The sequence below is a fragment of the Molossus molossus genome, unplaced genomic scaffold, assembly GCF_014108415.1.
Source record: "Molossus molossus isolate mMolMol1 unplaced genomic scaffold, mMolMol1.p scaffold_m16_p_1, whole genome shotgun sequence".
NCBI classification, from domain to species: Eukaryota; Metazoa; Chordata; class Mammalia; order Chiroptera; family Molossidae; genus Molossus; species Molossus molossus.
In genome coordinates, this window is record NW_023425344.1 from 56,680,822 (window position 1) to 56,701,216 (window position 20,395).

The window sequence follows — 20,395 nt, forward strand, 5'->3', positions numbered from 1 at the left end:
CAATTTCTTTTTGTTTTTTAAATTTTCATCCGAGGATATTTTCTCTTTATCTTCAGATAGAGTGGGAGGGAGGGAGAAAGAGAGAAAGAGAGAAAGATCGATGTGAAAGAGACATATCAACTGGTTGTCTCCCGCACGACCCCAACTAAGGCCAGGGATGAACCGCAACCGAGGTACGTGCCTTTGACCAGAATCGAATCCATGACTCATTGGTCCTCGGGGCTGACGCTCTAACCGCTGAGCCAAACTGGCCATGGTTGGGCAATTTCTTTTTTAGACTAGTTTGATAGAGAAAAATCAGATTTCTTGAAAAGTATAGTCACTTGCTATTGAAGAAAAACAAAAGACACATAGAGTAATGCAGGTGAATAATTTATTGATGAAATTTCCTAATAAAAATACAAATCCGAATTGCCATGGTTTAGGCTAACCTAAACTACTAATACACCTTTCTGCATGAATTTAATAGAAGTTATAACCAAATTGATCAAGCTTATGTCCAATTTGGAGTTTTATTTTTCTTCTTCTTGAATCATCATAGTGGTTGAGAGTGTGGGTCTTGGAATCAGATTATCTGTCATTGAATGCTGATTCCACCACTATCTGCCTGTAGAAGATCAAGCTACTTAAACTCTCTGCATCTGTGCAATGGTACTTACCACTTGTGTGTGTTATGGACATTAAGATTATGTCAATATATATAAATCACTTCGCACAGTACTTAACAGTTAGTTATTGCTTGATAAGTATGGATTTATTGTAAAGCTAATAAAATTCCATTTCAGGGCCCCTCACTTGCATAGGCTCTTTCCAAATTCTCAGGGTGAGACCTGGCAGTGCTCACATATATGTTTTGTTTGTTTTTTGAGTTTTGCAAAAGTTGAGGCTGCTATCTCTCTCCATGTCAAATTCCACTGTACCATTTTCCTTTGTGCTTGGAGTTGCCAGAGTGTCAGCCAGCATTTTGGGGATCTGGCTAAGGGGAAGCTGAGTTGGGGACATACAATTTTAACTGAAATGTGGAAACACATTTTGGGATGTTTCAATAAAACAATTGAGAAATTAGAGATTCCTAGTTTGGGTGTAATAAAAAGGTGCATTTTTTTGGTCATTTATATGTACTTTTATAAAAGAACTAAGAAAATTCTGATAAAAATACATGATGAAGCCTGGCTGGTATGGTTCAGTGGTTGAACATTGACCCATGTACCAAGAGGTCGCTTGTTCAATTCCTGGTCAGGGCACATGCCCGGGTTGTGGGCCATATCCCCAGTGGGGGGCATGCAGGAGGCAGCTGATCAATGTTCTCTCTCGTCAATGTTTCTATCCCTTCCTCTCCCTTCTTCTCTCTCTAAAATCAATAAAGAAAAGAAAAATTTAAAAATACATGATGAAATCAATGGAATGTGTTTGGACATCAAGAAATAAACTGTAACAGATTTTTCCCCCCAAGATCATTCCAAAAGCAGAATTTCCTTAAAAGAGAGAAATTTCTAGTAGAACTAATAGATAGGCTCTTGGATTGTTTTATACTCTAGTTAGTGAAGAGAAGGGAATCATATTATTTGGGAATAAGTAGATATTTATTTATTTTTATCCTCACCCGAGGACATTTTTCCATTTTATGTTCAGATAAAGTGGGAGGGAGAGAGAGGGAGAGAGAGAGAGAAACATTGACATGAAAGAGACACATCAAGTGGCTACCACCCGCACGACCCAACCAGGGCCGGGGTCAAACTGCAACCGAGGTACATGCCCTTAGTGGGAACTGAACCTGGGTCTCCCTGGACCGCAGGCCAACGCTCTAACCGCTGAGCCAAACTGGCCAGGGCAAAAGTAGATATTTCTTACAAAATACTGACATTGACAAAAATAACACAGAACTCAAAATATGCTTCTGCAATAAAGAAACAAACAACTAGTTACCTACTGAGTACAGCCAGTTTTCACTGATGCCCTGAATTTTTACAGCTAATACAAGAAAAGAAAACTTGATAAAGGTTTTTTCAAATCAGACGTCAATCCCAAAACATATTAATAAAGAGTTATATTTTGTTAATCCTCACCCAAAGATATTTTTTCCATTGATTTTTAGAGAGTGTAAGGGAAGTAGGGTGTGTGGGGGGGGGGGGGGAGGGAGAGAGATGTGAGAGAGACATATCCATTGGTTGCCTCCTGCACTGGTTGGGGGATTGAACCTGCAACTCAGGTACATGCCCTTGACTGGGAATCAAACCCTCGGCCCTTCAGTGCAAAGGCAGATGCTCTATCCACTGAGACACACAAGCCAGGGCAATCACAAGGATCTTTATAAGTGGGAAAGGAAGGCAGAAGAGTCCCAATTGAGAAAGGTTTGAAAATGCTATGATGCTGGATTTGAAGATGAAGGAAGGAGCCATGAACCAAGGAATGTGGTGGACTCTAGAAACTGGAAAGGCAAGGAAATACATCTTTCATAGAGCTTCAAAATGGAATGCAGCCCTGCTGACACCTTGCTTTTAGCGCAATGAGACCCATTTCAAACTTCTGTTCCTTAGAACTATAAGATAGTAAATCTGTTTTGTTTTAAGCCATTAAATGTGTCATGTTATAACAACATGAAATTAGTATAGAAGCTATTGACTGCTAAAGCTGGTTCATGAAAGGAGATACAGTGGTCACCTGGTTTTCTTTGAGCCTTGTCATCATGCCATGAGGAAGTGGAAAGATCACATGGAAAGACCACATATGTAGGCGTTCTGGCCACCAGCCTCAGCTGAGGTCCCAGCCCATGGTCAGCATCAACTCCAGACATGCAAATTGGCCACAGGATGACTGCTGCCCCAGCCACCATCTGAGTGTAACTTCATGAAAGTCCCTGAGCAAGGACTGCCTAGCTGAGCTCAGTCAACCCCAGAACTGTGAGTGATGATAATAAATTATTGTTGTTTTAAGCCACTAGGTTTTGGGTGATTCATTACACAACAATAGATAACCGGAACAGTGAATATAAGTCAACTATTAAGAATTTCAATTTTCCTGGATTTGTTTCATTTAAAATAAATATTTACTTTCATATCTAATTTTGTATTTGTAAATTCTATTCTTTTTCCAAGATAGAACCAGAACTGCTCCAAAAGTAAAACTTCAACTACCCTCATCCCCCTCCTCCAAATCTGGTTTTGCTCCTTCATGTAGCCACAATTTCTCATTCAGAATGTGGTTGAAAAACATAATAATATATATAATAAAAGAGACCTGAGGATCTTTGAAATACAGCAGTCTTTCTTTTCAGAAGTTAAAAAACACTTCATTTTGAAGACACTTAAAAATGTTTCTTTTTTCTTTTTATGGAATTTATTGGGGTGGCACTTGTTAACAAAATTATGCAGGTTTCAAGTACATAATTCCACAACACATCATCTGTACATTGTATTATGTGTTTAATTTTATTTTATTAAAATAAAAATGTTAACAAAAGCAAAATTTAAGCTTATATTACTTATTCATATTACTTTAAATGTCAATTACCTTTTCACTTGAGATCAAAATAAGAGATAATTACTTTCACAGAAAATGAAAACTTCCTTTAGGAATAAGATAATATATGTAACAGATGTGTCCTAAGTGACTCTGCTGACAGTGTCAACTTCCCATACCACTGTGATGTCAAGAAAAGACAGGAAATATCAGACTTAGTTATGGTTCTTGGAACACATCATAAAAGAAGAATGTGTTATGTAAATAATAATGTAAAATGTCACAATCTGGGCCACTTAAAATATATTTGTGTTGGCACAGACCCACCATTTTGAGATAATCAGCTGTTTTCAGAAATCGCCATGATCTCAGCTGCACTCTCCCTCGCCAGCTTTCCCACACCATGTCAGAGCTACTCCACCGTTTCAGTTGGCTTTTAGCGTAACAGAAAGAGTTCTGGATACTGAAGTAATGAATTGGGCCACAGAGTCCAATGAGCTTTGTGTTCTCGGGTTTCAGAGAAAGTCTGCGTAAATGTGACTTACTTGCAAGGCTAGTAGAACTGGGAGGGGCTAATCTTGCTGTCTGGAAAAACTCTTGCTGTGGTCATTCTTTTGGCTCTACCGTGTGGATAATTCCCACAATTCCAAAGCCGAGCACATCCATATGTGAGAATTAACTGTCTTGTGAACATCACGAACCCTTGCATAGATAAATAAGCACTCCTGGGAAAGATACAGGATGTTCTATCATTAACAACAACAGCAACTATACATATATATATATATATACATATATATATACACACACATATATATATATATACATATATATATATATGGTAAATAGATTGTAAAATGTTGGATTTGTTAATTTCAGATTTGAGGTCTTGTCCAGGAGGAAGTCAGGAGAATATATTAGATGTCCACTGGTTTTTGACAAAAGGGATTAATTTTGCATATAAATTGTCTCATTCTTTCAAGTTCAGATTTTAAAAATGAGTTTTTGGTTGAAAAATCTGAATCACTTCAAGATGGCACCCTGGGTTAGGTTATGCCTTTCCTGCTCCTCTCCTTCTGACAAGCATATTTTTGTCTCCTGTGCGGGTTCTGTTAGCAATGTCAATCTAAGCAGGAAGTTTGGAGCAGCAAACCACCCTTACAGACAGAAAACAGTCCAGGCAGGGAGCCAGAAATAGTAGAAGGGAAGGGGAGGGGGTGGCTTGGGTCAGCTTTACCAGTCTTGATCCAGAGGTTCTTTCCTTTCTGGGCTGCTTTGTACTAGATTCCTTTGAGAGGTCAGGGATGATCCCTTTTTCCCCTTCTTTAAGTCACAGCTCTGTGAAAGTCCTAAGAACCCAGGTGTATATAAGAGAAAGTGCTTTTACAAATGTTTGACTTTAATCTTTACATGTGAAGTAGAAACAACTACCTCCTGGGGTTCTCCTCCACCTTTGTTTGTTTGCTTGCTTTTTCAGATCAGAAAGCTGAGACTCAGGGCAATTCAAATTATTCAAGGCATTCAAGGTACTATCTCCAGTGAGCTGGAAAGCTGGAACTCAACTTCAGGCATTCTGATCCCTAGGCTAGAGCTTTTGCCCTGCCCCTCAGATGTACCAGGGTATATTGCGAAACTGTGTTTTATTTATCTAACTTTGTATCCCTGAGGCTTAGTACCATGCCCAACATTAAATACTTTAAATACATTAAATATGTGTTCATTAAAATATCTGTTGAATGAAAAGCTAGAATTTATTGTCTAAAACTATTACCTGTGAGGAGAAAGATGATCTCTGGAAAGTTGTGAGGGAGTTTTGATGCCTTATAAAGTTCAAGCCCAAGTATAGTAAAGCATTTAGGGAAGCAGTGGAGCTGCCTCTTGGGAATGGCCTATTTTCTTTTCAGGGTAGAAGCAGGAGTGTAAGTAGATTTGAAGGACACTCCTCAGAGTCAAGAATTCACTGAAAGAAGGCCTTGTTTTCTCTGTGGGTGTGCTGCTGCTTGTTTCCTGCTCTGTGCCCCCACCTTCTAGTTTCATATTCTCAGATGTCACTGAGGACAACAGGCTCCCAGTCAGGCCTTCATGTTGTTCTTGGGGGCAGAGTATCACCCAATACTGCTGCACCCATATCGCTGTGCTGTAGAAGGCCAAGTATCTTATAATGAAATAAACCCCCTCAAAGTCCTTTCTGGGGACCGCCAAATTCCTGATTCCCTATTTTGTATGTGTGCATGATGCAGGCAAGTTGCCTTCAAGAAAGCTTAGGGGAGACAGGTAGCTCACAGGTAAAGGCTGATTAGCCTAAGGGAGAATGTTTATTTAATAAATAACACCTAGGGCTACAGCAAAGTAAGCAAAAGTGATAAGGACAGGCAAATAGCCTAGAGAAAGACTGTCATAAAAAATTTAAAAATTCTAAAAGTTAAAAATAAAAGGTATTTATTTTTAACAACCAAAAAATCAGCAGAGTAAAATGAGAAACTGGCATTATTGTCTACCCCAGAAAATGATCATTGTTAAAAAAAAAAAGCTATTTTGAAAAATAAAAAAAGGTGATGCAACTACTGGACCAATATTTTTTTAATGATTGCTTTTCTTTACCTTAAAAATATAAATGGACAAAAGTGGATAAAAGGCTCCATGTTGGACAATTTGATTAGTCTTTTCTGTACTGAACAGGGTCTGCCAGGAATAGGAAATTCAACACCATTTGCAAAACTTTTTTGTCTTACTCTTAAGAGAGCTGCTCATCATTCCAGAGGCTGCCTGTTACAAAAGATATATAAATAGTAGCTATGAAATATATGATACACATTTTGTATAATTTTATAAGTTAGTGAACCAAGCAAAGGACAATTTCTTCATCTCTTCATCTTTTTGCCGTATATGTTCTCTACTATTTTAGAAATCTTCTACCATGTAATTTTACATTTCTTCTTTCACATTACTTATTTTACACCTCATATTTCTTTTCTATCTTTGCTCTCCTACTTGAGAAAAAGTACCCAGTCTCCTTCATGTTTTGGTCACACATTCTTTCTCTTAAGGTGTATGTTTTCCATTCAGCTGTTTTCTGTCCCTGTTTGGACTCTGTCCACTGAGCCTCTTTATACAACTGCACAATGAGCCATCATCTATGAAATTCTAATCACAGCTCTATTTTCCATGTTAGTTGCAGGACCTCATTTATGTTTTTCAGCTTAGATTTCCAGCAAGAGGTTTATGTCAAATAAGAGTTTGAATAATGTTTAAATGATCAAACAAGCACTGAACAAAATTAAGCAAGCTGTAAATCACTTAATAGTAGTCCGTTAATGTAATTTTATTTTCCCAAATCCTGAACAAGGCCACACCTCTCTGAAGAGGATTAGCTCCTTAAGCTCCCCTTCCCCCAGTTGCTCTGAGCTCCAGATGCCTGTGTCTAGTCTCAGCTAATATGCAAAGGGATCTATTTCTAAAATTCCTTTGCTGCTCTGGAAAGAAGAGAAAGCTGCTGCTAAAACTATGTCACGTGACTTCTCATATTTTAGAAGTGATAAAACAATGAACAGAAAACATGCAGAAGAGAGAAATCTGTTCTTAGAGGCTTTCTGAGATTTAGATTAGAACTCAGAATGTGCTATCTACTGCTTTGTGTATTTGGCTGACACGGTGGGGAACTGAAGAGGGAGAAAGTTAACTATAAATGTTGAAGGGGAATCTCTCACATCCCCCCCAAATATTTCGTGTGAAAATTTCTCCGGCCTAAGGCATCCTTTGCTTTGCTTTCTGCCCCACCTCAGGAGAGGTGTCGCCTTTTAATAATAACACTAATTATAAAGGACAATAAGTGATAATTTATGGGTGACCAAGAACCTCCCGGAGTCTTCATTAAAACAGCAGCACAATTACACCCTCTGGGGGTACACTATTTCATTATGATGTGCCCTCGTCAATGTGCACCAGTAATTTTTTTAAAGTCCCCTCACTGAACATTACGAAAAAAAAAATCAAAGTACACGCAAGTAGAAACCCTTTTGCACCTATCACCCACCTTTAACAACTCTTAACTTGGTGTAATCTTGTTTCATCTATCCTCTCCATTTTTTCTCTCTTGGGCGGAAAACGTTAAAGCAAGTACCAAAGCGATAGTATTTTACTTGTAAATATTTCAGTAAGCATGAACATTTTATAACAACTTGACTGGTTGTCGCAAAATGAACCCTCACGACAAAATAAAGAAGAGCCATGGAGAACTCCCCCTCGGTTATCCGGCAGCTTCGGTGAACCCAGCGTGGCATTCCCCGGGGACGGGGGAGGTGGCGGGGGGGAAGGAACAGACCCCAGGCACCGGTCCATGAATTCCTTCAGAGCAGCCCCCACCTCCGCCAGGCATGCGCATTTCTGACTCCAGAGTTGCTAAGGCCCCAAGGAAGATAGAAGCGCAGAATACGGCGAGAGCCAATCAGAGGGCTCAAAGACTAATCAGTTAGCCAATCTAGATTCGAGAGTGAACCAGGCCCTCAGCGTTCTGCCCGTATCCAATCAGAGACCCGGCTACTTTGGGCGGATTTTTCAAAACAGAGAAAACAAAACAAATCAGGGACCTTTAAAAGGTGCAAAGCGAACAGGAACTATATCCTTCCGCTCTTCAAACCCATCTCTCCCTTTCTTCCCCCTCCGGATCTGCCGCAGAATAAAGGCGACGCCTTGGTTCCACTCTCCGCCTAGGAGCCGAGAGGGAGTGGCTCGTTAGAGCAAAGGCGAGCCTCAGAGGCCCCCAAACCGGCTGGGGACAGTGGTTGAGGACGGGACTCTTTTTCAGTGTGTTGAAGAACAAGGAATCCCTCCGCGGGGAGTCACGTGCCCCGCCCACTTGGGGGTGTCGAAAGCTCAAAACAAAAACAAGGGGTTTGGTTGGGCCTCGGCTTTGGCAGCGGAGGCAGTGCCCGTAGAGGGGCAGGGCTGGAAGGGCCGGTGCTGCGCCCCAGGAAGGTGGGCGCGCGGGGAGCGGAATGAAGCCGGGGTTGTAAGGCCGTGGCGGCGGTGGCAGTGGGCGAGGAACGGGTCGGATGCCGGTCCGGGGGCACCGCTAAGGCGGCGGGTCCTGGGAGACTGGCCCGGACGCCCCCGCCGCACCTAGTTCCCTCCGGACCGCGACACCACGGCCGGGTGGAGGCGCGTCTCCGGCAAGGTGAGTGGTCCTACCGGCTTTCTTTGTTCGTGGTCGGGGCGGGGGCGGGGTGCATCGGAGTGCCCAGCCCTCAGCCCCGGGAGGGACTCGGGTCCTGCCCTCAGCTCCAGCTTCGGGGCAGTGTGCCCCGGATTTGGGGAGATGCTGGTGGAATGGATGGAGAGTCCAGGAGGCTCTAGACAATCTGGGTGTCCCCTTCCTCCATTTTGTCACCGGGGTTCAATGGGGTGGTGCTTCCTGAGTTGACAGCCCGGGGCTCCGCACTGTTGCGGAACCGGGGCATCAGTGGTTGGACGGGTGTTGTCGGGACACGGGGCTGGACTTCTTTCTCCCACTGGGTCGGCCTCGCCACCCCGCCGCGCTCTCGGATCTGGGTCTTTGCCACTCGGGTACATCCGGAGTGGGCGCCGCCGAAGCGGATGGGGAAGGCTGGGGGCTGGCCTCCAGCGAGAGGGGCTTCTGCAGCTGGGCTCCGGGAGGGGCGGGGCTGCGGAGTCTCCACCCTCCGCTTCTTTGTTCAGTCGCGAGACTTTCTCTCCCTTCCCCCCCATTGCACAAAGCTGGCCCCAGAACCCGCTGCAGTAGCTGCCCCGGTGCGTCCCACGAGGCAGAAGCCCCTCTCCTCACGGCGTCAGGTGGGGCGGGCCCTCCGGACACCGTCGTCCTGGGACATTTTCCTGTTAGTGAAACGGCCGGGTAGCCGGTGCTGGCCAGTCCGACCCAGAGCTGGCCTGCGGACGTAACCACGGCTCCTCCCCCGTGCCACACCTCCCTGGTAGGGTTGTAGGATCGCGCTGGGGACGTGACTAAGCCCCTCATCTGCTCCTCGCCGGTTTGCTCGGGCGCCCCACGCTGGAGGTATTTTCTGCCCTTTCCCCCTACCCCCATTCCCACCTCCCCAAGTTACACGGTAACTGTGTGGTGTCTTTGCTGCAGATGAAGGATTTGGGGCCAGAGTACTTGGCAGGTCGTGAAGGGGTCCAGCTCTTCGGATTGTTGAACCTCTACCTAGAACAGGAACAGAGATTCCAACCTCGAGAAAAAGGGCTGAGCTTGATCGAGGCTACCTCGGAGGTAAGTCCACAGAGAAGTTAACTTGCTCAAACAGCTGATAGGGCGTGGAGAGGATAACTTTTTTTGGGGGGGGGGGGGGAGTTGAATCAAGACTAAAGGCTACTAAGTCTCTTAAGACCAAAATTGGATTTCCTGGAGTACTAAGATAAATCTTATACTGGGTCAAACTTTTGTTTTTTAACAAGAATGAAAAGTGATCCTAACTCTAGAGAAGTGGTTCTTTAAATGTGGCACTCCAGCCTGCAGTTTCTGGGTGGGGGACTCCCTGGGAATTGAACAGTTCAATTGTGGAAATACCCTTTGCCTATGAAATACTTATTTATTGTAGGTTCTTAAATGATTAGTAAACAAAAAACCCCCTGTAAAACAAGCAAGTAACCCTCTATGTTCATTTTAGGGAATTCAGTTGTATTTACTATAACAGTTCACTTTTATATGGAATTGCTGAAGCTCTTTTATTATGTACATTTTTAAAAAGCAATGGTAGTTCCATTTTTTTGTCTGAAGTGTAGCACTTTATTTAAAAACTTTTATTTTTTCTTTATTGATTTTAGAGAGAGAGGAAGGGAGAGGGAAAGAAAGATAAAACATTGATGAGAGATGTTGATTAGCCACCTCCTGCATGCTCCCCACTGGGGATTTGGCCAACAACTTGGGCATGTGCCCTGACCAGGAATCAAACCGGTGACCTATTGGTGCATGGGTGGATACTCAACCACTGAGCCACACCATCCGGGCATGTAGCACTTTATTTAAATGATATTACTCTTTCCCCCATATTCTCAAAGGTTATGGGAAAAAATTACCTTATTTGAATCTGTGTGTATTATCCATTTAGTTCTAAGAAAATCATAACTTTGGCTCTTGTTTTTTGTTGCAGAATGATAATACTTTGTGTCCAAGATTGAGAAATGCCAAAGTAGAAGACTTAAGGAGTTTAACCAACTTTTTTGGGTCTTGCACTGAAACTTTTGTCCTGGCTGTCAATATTTTGGACAGATTTTTGGCTCTTATGAAGGTATTTAATCACTGTTTATAAATACATCTTTATTTTTCTATACCCAGTACCTAGTACAAATAGCTATTAAAGAAGGGTTCGATAAATATTTGGCAAATGAATGTAGTTATGTCACTTTATATAAACACTTTTAATAATTGGAACTATGATCTTTAGTGTCAGATTAAAAACACAAAATTAAGTGTATTTTATTTTAAATTAGGTTTTGCTGTACCTCTATATATCTTCCCTTTGAAGATATAACAAAATGAAGACTACTCTTTTTTTAGATATTTTCTAGATATGTATACAGTCTTTAATGTAAGGTTTTCATCTCCCAAAATGTTTTTGTTGGAGCCTAGATGTTTTTAATACTGAAATATAATTGGAATTATAGCAGTCTGTTAAAGGTGACCAACTGCCTATCTTATAAGTCTTTTTCAAAGCAGGAGCCACAGTCTTATTAACAATTACCAGCAACTGTTAGAAAAATGTGGTGAATCTTCTGCCAATAGGATTGCTGTCAGCTGCTGGGTCAATTTTCAGGGCACTGAAAAGAAAAGGGCAGCCATCTGCCCGTGGCAGCTTTTACATATGCTTCACTCTGCACAACTGACGCAATACTTCTCTCGGGCAAAGTTGCACTGAAATATGGGATAATTCTTAGATATAAATAGATAAGATTAAAAGATAAGTAGATGTATTACTTTTATATCCAAAGAAGTAATATATTTTCTAGGAGTTGAAAACTTTGTTATTTTGGGGGAGATTTTGTACTATTATGAATTTCATGAGTTTAAAATACAAAGGATACTCAGTGTTACAAACCTGGCTTTTGAACTTGTATTTAAATTTTTATCTGCATTTAAATTAAGTAATTTAAATGCTCAAAATGCCTTTTTTTTTTAAATTGCAATTTTTTAAAATTTTCACCCGAGGACGTTTTCCATTTATCATCAGACAGAATGGGAGGGAGGGAGAGAAAGAAACATCGATGCGAGAGGGACACATCGACTGGTTGCCTCCCGCATGACCCCCTGGTCAGGGATCCACCGCAACCAATGTACATGCCCTTGACTGGAATCGACCCCAGACTCATTGGTCCGCAGCCCGATGCTCTAAATGCTGAGCCAGCCCTGGCTGGTTTGGCTCAGCGGTTAGAGTGTTGGCCTGCGGTCCAGAGAGACCCCAGTTTGGTTCCTGCTAAGGGCAGATATCTCCTGCTAAGGGCAGTTTGTCCCTAGCCCTGGTTGGGTCGTGTGGGTGGCAGCCATTCGATATGTCCCTTTCACATCGATGTTTCTCTCTGCGCTCTCCCCCTCCCACTCTATCTGAACAAAAAAAATGGAAAAATGTCCTCGAGTGAGGATAAAAAAATAAATAAACGCTGAGCCAAACCAGCCAGGGCTCAAAATGCTTTTTTTTTAAAGAAAGGTTAAGACAGTTTAAATTGTGAAAATGATTAAATATAATTGTGGGTAAGGGTAAGTACAGGGAAGTAGCTTGTTTGTATTCTGTCTTAAAAATAGGGGCATTATTACAATATTATTTTAAGTGTCTGCTTTGCTAAATCAAGTAACAGTTGTTAGAAGGCTTTTGTTTTGTTTTTTTCCAGGTGAAACCTAAACATTTATCTTGCATTGGAGTCTGTTGTTTTTTGCTGGCTGCTAGAATAGCTGAAGAAGAATGCAATATTCCATCCACTCATGATGTAATCCGGATTAGTCAATGCAAATGTACTGCCTCTGACATAAAACGGATGGAAAAAATAATTTCAGAAAAATTGCACTATGAATTGGAAGCTACTACTGCCTTAAACTTTTTGCACTTATACCATACTATTATACTTTGTCATACTTCAGAAAGGTCAGTGGGATTAAAAATAAAAATTTTGTACTTTAGCATTGCTGTAGCCAACCAGTAAATAATTAGAATGTCAATGAAATTTATACTTTTACCTCCTCTAAACTTTCAACTTGTACTTGTAACGGCAAGTCTTAAAAATTGTTTAAATCTCTGGAAGTTTAGTAAATAAATATTTTGTTCTTTTCATTGTATAGGAAAGAAATACTGAGCCTTGATAAACTAGAAGCTCAGCTGAAAGCTTGCAACTGCCGACTCACCTTTTCAAAAGCAAAAGTAAGTCAGTTTCTTGCTTACGTATGATTCACAGTTTCTATTTTGATAAAAAAATAATTTATTTTTCTTAACACTTTTATTTTTCTTGTAGCCATCTGTATTAGCTTTGTGCCTTCTCAATTTGGAAGTAGAGACTTTGAAATCCATTGAATTATTGGAAATTCTTCTGCTTGTTAAAAAACATTCCAAGGTAAATATTTTCAGTTTTTATTTTTTAAAGCAAGTTTTCTTCCTAATATTTTATTTTTTGCCTGTGATGATTTAAACATTAAGTGATGCTTTGGGGCTCTTAACTTTTACAGTCATTATTTTAATATCTCCAGTGTTGAAGTTCTCAAAGTCCAGCTTTGATGCAGACATTATTAAGCTGGAAGGGAACCCACTCCTTAGCCTAGCTTCTTTCCATTTTCAGATGTCCCTTCTGTAGTATTCTTGCAAATTGGTAATATAGTGGTCTGTCTAAAATACACATATGAAGTAGACTTGCTAAATATACTAATGGCATCCTATTATATCTTTATGGCTGAATCATCCCATTAATAATATTAGCAAAATAACATCAGCTATGTTTTTCTTTATAAACCCCTGAGGCCAGCGCCATATGTTTTTGGCAGTCATAAAGAGGTGTAAACCAGCTAAAGGCACAGTCTTTTTTCTTAAACTAATAGTCTAGTTGGAGATGTATGGAATGTAACATGTAGTGGTGTGTTCTGTCACTTATTCTTTGTCTCAGTGCCAGATAATACTGAATGTTGGGAGTACTTTGGGGTTTTGTTAGCAGAGGAGTAAGGGAGACCATGAGAGGCACTATGATTGGGAGGCTGTGGACCAAAAGAATCTTAAACAGTGAAAGTTTGGGCAGCAAAGGTTAGGGCCAGGGAGCTGTTGGACTACAATAGGGAATTATTTTAGGGTAGGCTTGTAGATAGAATGTCTAGGTGATAGTCACAAGCAGATGTGAGAATATCTAAATATCCAACTCAAGTTATGGGTTTGGAAGCCAAGCATGGAAATGAGGCAAGGAGCCACAAATGATCAAGATTTAGACCTAATGATGGAGAGAATGTTGGTGCCACTGAAGGAAGTTTGAAAGAAGTTAATTTGTAATCAAATAAGTATGATTTTTACCTTCCAGGTGGTGGATATCTAGTAGATATTTAGCAGTTTGGAATAAAAACTCAAGATAAATCATAGTGGAGATCAAGATTTGAAATTCCTCATGAGGAAGAAATAGTAGTTGAAACCATAAGAAACTTGGAGTCTTTTGCGTAGAGGTTGGTTGAAATTCTGGGTTTTCAGTGTTGGCAGTTTCACCAGTAGGAGCCAAGTAAAGGAAGGTACACTAGACAAGTAAGAGCACTATCAGGTTGGGAAGTGGTTTTCAGCAAGATAGTCAAGAGTATTGAATTTTGATGAGAGACCCAGTATAATGGGAATTGAAGGAGGTCATTGGATACCTAGGAGGTGACGTCAGTAGAATGAGAAGGGAGTGGTAGAAGCCAGAATGCAAGGGGGTTAAAGATGTAGCTGGATTAAGTAGAAATGGAGGCCAAGGTGATTTAGAATTGTCTTCTGTTTGTGCTAAAAGTATTTTTGAAGTATTTTGTTTTTAACATGTAACTTCTAGCTTGTGTTTTAGTCATGAATGTATTAGTGTTAATGTAAACCTTTTTATAATGCTGTCTGGAAACATCTCCAGTGAAAATTGATTCCTTGAAATAAACTGGGGCACTTTGTGGTGGTGGAGGAATGATGAGCTTTTGGGAAAATTCCTCTTCTGTCATACTATACTACTCCATTAGCATATATCTGGTATCTTAATGTAAATGCTTATTTTTAGCAATGAATGCTTTGTTACAGAAACCTAAATTCCTAAATTCCTTTGCATTGGGACTATTAAAGAATATACTTGATAATAGATTTATTAACAGACCATTGTTTTTAGGTCAGTGTTTTCTCAATAGGCAAAACTTTCTATGTATTGAATCCTATGTAAATGATCTGTCCATATGGTGCTCCTCTCTTGAACCAGTGGTTACCAAATTTTGACTGCACACTAGTGCCAGCTGGGGAGCTTTAAAAAAAATCTTTATTCTCAGATCATACCCCATACCGATTAAATAAGAATCGGGTGGGAGCCAGGCATCAGTATTTTTCAAGGAGTGCAGGGTGATTCCAAGGTGCAGCAAGGTTTGGGAACTACTGTTTTAGCCTCTTGATTTAAAAAGTTTTCTTTTTTTCAGGTTAATGACACTGAATTCATTTACTGGAGAGAGTTAGTTTCTAAATGCCTAGCTGAATATTCTTCTCCTGAATGTTGCAAACCAGATCTTAAGAAATTGGTTTGGATTGTTTCGAGGCGCACAGCCCAGAACCTCCACAATAGCTACTATAGTGTTCCTGAGCTGCCAACAATACCAGAGGGAGGTTGTTTTGATGAAAGTGAAAGGTAAGCAGAATCCTTAACTAATTAAGCTTCCAGACTATATGCTCAAAATGAGACCTGGGAATATTATAAGGCACCAGGGAAAGTCCCTACTATAATAGCATTATTTCTTCAGGTGAGATAATTAGCCAGAAGTAGTTAATTATTAAAATAGGTAATACTTTAGAAGTGTGCCTTTCTCCCCTCTTTTCCTTTTTTTTTAAATAGTTTATTTTTAGAGAGAGAGGAAGGGAGAAGAAATCGGAACATCAACTGGCTACCTCCTGCATGTCCCCTACCATAGATCAAACCCACAAGTTAGGCATGTGCTCTGACCCGGAATCGAACCAGCAACCTTTCAGCGCATGGGACAGTGCCCAGCCAACTGAGCACACCTTCCAGGGCTCCTCTTTTTCTTACTAAAAAAAAAAAATGCCAAAACACTATGCTCTACATTATATCCCCAAGATGTATAACGGGAAGTTTGTACCTTTTGACAATTTTCACCAACCCTGCCCTTCTCTCTGGCAACCACAAATTTGTTCTCTACATCTATGAATCTAAGACTTTTTTTTGTTTTTAGATTTCACGTTATTAGTGAGATTAAATAGCATTTAGTCTTTCCTCTGATGTTTCACCTCTTTCCCTTTAAAAAACTGGTTGTTTTCCATTTCCTTTGTTCTTCGAAATAATTTAGTTTTTTAAAAAAAGTGAAACAGCATTCTAGGCTTTTCAGTGTTAGTAGGAATTCCTCATATGGTATGTGGGAAAAGGCTGTGGGTTAAAAGAGTTAAATGAGTGGGGGGGGGGGGAAAGAACCATTACCACAAATGTAGAAAAATTCTGTAGGTATTTTTATGGTTTTGTCAAGTGCCATTGTCTTTTTCAGAGTTAATTTTTGTTTATAAAATGAATTATTTAATTTTATTAAATTAGATTGTTTTATAATGGAGGGATAAAGGACCAGAAGTTCTATTTCATAGCTTACTGGTTTTTTGGTTTGATATTTGAAAGTATCAAGTATCAGTGATGCAATTATTGATTCAAGAGAGACAAAACCATGTGATAGGAGATATGTTGTTCTTAGCCTGCATTTATTGGATTTGAAATACTTAGAATTGTATAATTAATTGATGATGGAGTTATTAGTTGGTTCAAGAATAATGGTTTGGCAAATAGTAACTTGTTTAAACCTCTTAAGAAAATTTGTATTTTCTAAGGGGATTACATTAGACTTCACTTTAAGAAGTTCTTATAAGTTGAATTTTCTCGCTGTAAAGCTTAAATTTTGAATATAAAAATCCTGAGACTAGAGATACTCGTTTAGCAGTTTTATTTTGTCTGTAAAACACTTAAATATATTTAAAATAATGGAATCCTCTTCGTCTCTCTTTTTTTCCCTTTAGCGAGGACTCTTGTGAAGATATGAGTTATGGAGAAGAGAGTCTCAGTAGCTCTCCTTCCAGTGATCAAGAGTGCACTTTCTTTTTCAACTTCAAAGTGGCACAGACACTGTGCTTTCCATCTTAGAAATATAATTGTTCTGTGTCAGAATTTAAAGTGTGTGTACAGGTTCAAGCAATAAATGGGGGAGTAGGTAGTTTTCTGGTCCAACCCCCATCCAGGCAGGAATCGCATAGACTGGAATGTACCTACCTTCTATTTATTATTCAGATCAGATCTGGCCTATTTTCATATTTAATTCTAAGCCATCAAATGGGTTTAGTGCCTCTTGAACAATAACAATACTTTAGACATTGGCACTTTATTTTTCTCGTTTTTTAGCTACTTGGAGGAGGAGGGAAGGTGTTGATACCTTCAATTTGTTACTTTTCAAGAATTTTTAAAGATGAATAGTATAGCTAGTCTTAAAACTTTTTATAAAGCCTTCAGGTGTCTTTATTTAAACAGATTGGGAGTGGGCCAGTGCTTTCTTAGCAGGGAAAATGGGTAACCCTTTAGTGGTTTATCCTAAATCCACCCCCCTCCCCCCATTCTCAGAACGGAGAATATACTCTTAAATGTCAAACACCTTCTTTGTTGTTGTTCTAAAATAATCACTTACTATCTGATGCAGACTCTGTAAACTTGGGAATTATAAAGTTGCCATTTCTGTGAATTTTAGTATGTAATGTTTCTGCCAGAGCAGAAATAATCAACAGGCTATGGTTGTTAGGTAATTGCATTCCTAATGCCTACATATTGTCAGACTGAAATATTATTTCAATGTTATTAAAACAATCCATAATCTGCTAGTTTTGCATGCACCTGTATGAAAGCAGTACAGGAAATTGAACAGAACTAGGTAACTATGGAACTGATAAATGTTGATCTAGTAGCACATTTTATCTCATTGTCATATATTTTAAAAAGTCTGCATGATTACATTTTACTTCCTTTGTAATTCACATTTCAAAAATAATGGTATTAGTGTATGGGTGCCAAGATTGAATATGAAGTGAAGAAAAAAAAAAACTAAGTGTGTGTAGTGTTACAGTTTTACGCTTATCTGTGTGGTGGTACAGCCATAAGAATATGGGACGTATAAACTCTGTACACATGAAATTTTGTACAGAGAATTTTTAAAACTTTTTGAACTGTATATGAAAATGTAAATCTTAAAAAATGTACATAACAATACTGTATTTTTTTACCTTGTGTGTGATAGTCTAGTAATTGCATGTAAATATAATTTATTGTGTATTCTGTATTATAAATCAAACATTGATGACTTACTTTTTAGTTGTAAGTCAACATCCATTGGATGCTTTCTGAAGTGGATCTTTTTGAAGTGATGATGGATTACAACTCAAAATAAAAAATATTAATGAATTGTACTCCTTGTTTGCAATCACATCTTAATTTTTCGGTACAAGAAAAAGTGCTTGCTTTATTTCAATGGGAAGGCTTGAAGTGAGGCTGGATTGCCTCCAGGATAAACCCTCTATCTGGTTACCAGAAGTCCTCTAGGTAAAATTTCCTATCACAGTTTGGCCCATAGCCTTGGAGACACTGAAAGGGAATCTGTCATTTGAGAATTGACCTCTCTCTAAGATGGACTCATATTATAACAAAATGTCTATTAATTTATAGTGAAAGACCACAGGTATCAAGTAGACCAGAATACTCAGGTTGGCAGCTTAGTACAATCTCTGAAGGCAAGCCAAATTCTAATCAGGTTTCTTGGTGAAGAAGTATTTAGGCGGTTGGCTGTGACTGGACCCTGCCAGCCTCTGGCTCTTTGGACCTCTTTTTCCCAGTCTTGGGTGTGTTTTGCCAGTGGTGGTGGGGTTTTTTGGGCATAGGTTTCCCATCTAGTTTGATTTCATAGACCCTTGTTTTCTGTAGTTGATTAGAGAATCAGATATATTGAATGTGGTTTTCATGTAATACCTCTTCTTGCTTGGAGGTAGTGGGCATGTTTTCCTACTCTGCTAGTGGCGTGTCTCTGCTTACATATTTTGGTACGTAGACAGTATGGTCTGCTTTCAGATTCTGACTTGCTGAGATGTAAATATTATATGTGGCTTTCCAAATTTTGAAATCTTTAGTTCCTCCAGGGTTTTATTGCTTTTCTTACTAGATTCTCTTTCTGCACGAATATGTCCACACATGACTTCATCTGTTCCCCTTTCTGGTTTTCAGTACATTTTGTCTAGAGCTCTTTACTCTCAACCTGTTTCTTCACAACTGGCCATCCTACTTGGAGGTTTCTGATTACTCCCAAACCTGCTCTTCCTGTATAATCTATCTTGGTGGAAATGTATTCTGTCTACTCAAGTAGGAAACTTAGGTGATATCCTAGTCTTCTGCCACCTGTTCACTGGAGGTCACCATTCATCATTGGTAAGATTTCATTTATATTTTATAACTCTACTCTGTCTTCTCTTTTCTGCCACAGTTTTGATCCAGACCTGTACTCTGTCAGCAGGATTACTATAATCTTAGTGATCTCTCAGCCTCCAGGCTGGCTCCTGATCCCCTTGCTGCCTGAATGTAATTTAAAAATATGCAAATAAATGTCTCTTCTGAAAGATTGCTGAATATGTACCTCAATCAGGATAAAGTCTGTATCATGACACACACGTCTTTTCCTAACCAGAACACTACACCTCTCTCTGGCCTTTTATCCCTTCCCATTTCCTAGAGCTAGAAAATGTGTTAAGCAAGGTAACTCTAGAAACTGTGAAAGATGGACTGAAGCAGGTAGAGATGAGCAGGAGGGACGCTGGTCAAGAGTTGTACAAAAATCCAAGAGGTGACAAAGGACTGAGCTAAGGCAATGGCAGTGGGGATGAGGCAGAGGGAGGCATTGAGAGGCACTATCTGTTCTCTTGAGGCATTATTAGGAGACTCAGACATGTGCAGGAGCCTGGTAATGCCCTCCTTGAGCCATTCAACCAGGTGGCTTTTCCCATGACTGTGATGAATGAAACTGAGATTTCAGCTTCCTGTCTCAGAGCAGAGAGCAAGAGGAGGCTACCATTTTGGTCTCCTTGACTTGGCAGGAGATTTGGCTTTTCAGGTTTTGATTCTGTCATTTCCTGGGATGTAGTGTGCATGTTGAGGTACCACTCTGCCTAGTCCCTGGTCTCCAGTCAGTTGACCCTCAGAAAGTGACATTGGACAAATAACATGTTTTTATTCACCTGTCACACTCAAGTTAATACTCAGGTGAAGTATGGAGGCATTGGTTGCAGAATACTTCTCACCACATTCAAACTCTTCTTTGTTTAGGATCTGAATTTTTCCTTCAATTCCTTTCATTTCAATATTCAGTTTAAAATAGGATGTTCCCCTCTGCCTTCCACCTTCCCTGTACATATGCAAATTGTCAGCTTTTTTAGATAACCTACTTACCAGATTCTTACATGGACAAAGACTATGTCTTTTTTATTTGTCACTTTTGAACTCAGTTTTTCCAATTATTTGTACCAGAAATGGTCAACAACGGACCATCTTTGTATTTAGCAAATCAGATTGTGTGGTAGATAAAGTTTCCCAATAGTTAACGAGCCTTTCCGTCTGGTTCACGCAGGCCGCTCTTCCCATCGAGCAGGAGTCTGTTCACCTTGAATTTCAGTTGGCCTTGTGCCTGGCTCTGCCCAGTAAAGTGCAGTGGAAGAAA

General features: G+C 39.9%; 1 protein-coding gene across 1 annotated transcript; it reads left to right on the top strand.

Moving 5' to 3' along the window:
• Nucleotides 1-8,352: 8,352 nt before the first annotated feature.
• On the top strand, nucleotides 8,353-17,730 carry CCNG2 (cyclin G2). Its single transcript, XM_036278330.1, has 8 exons — nucleotides 8,353-8,632; nucleotides 9,569-9,706; nucleotides 10,587-10,724; nucleotides 12,319-12,569; nucleotides 12,764-12,842; nucleotides 12,934-13,032; nucleotides 15,086-15,291; nucleotides 16,674-17,730. Exons 2-8 carry the CDS (start codon nucleotides 9,569-9,571, stop codon nucleotides 16,795-16,797), a joined length of 1,035 nt encoding a protein of 344 aa, XP_036134223.1. The 5' UTR covers nucleotides 8,353-8,632; the 3' UTR covers nucleotides 16,798-17,730.
• Nucleotides 17,731-20,395: the final 2,665 nt, after the last annotated feature.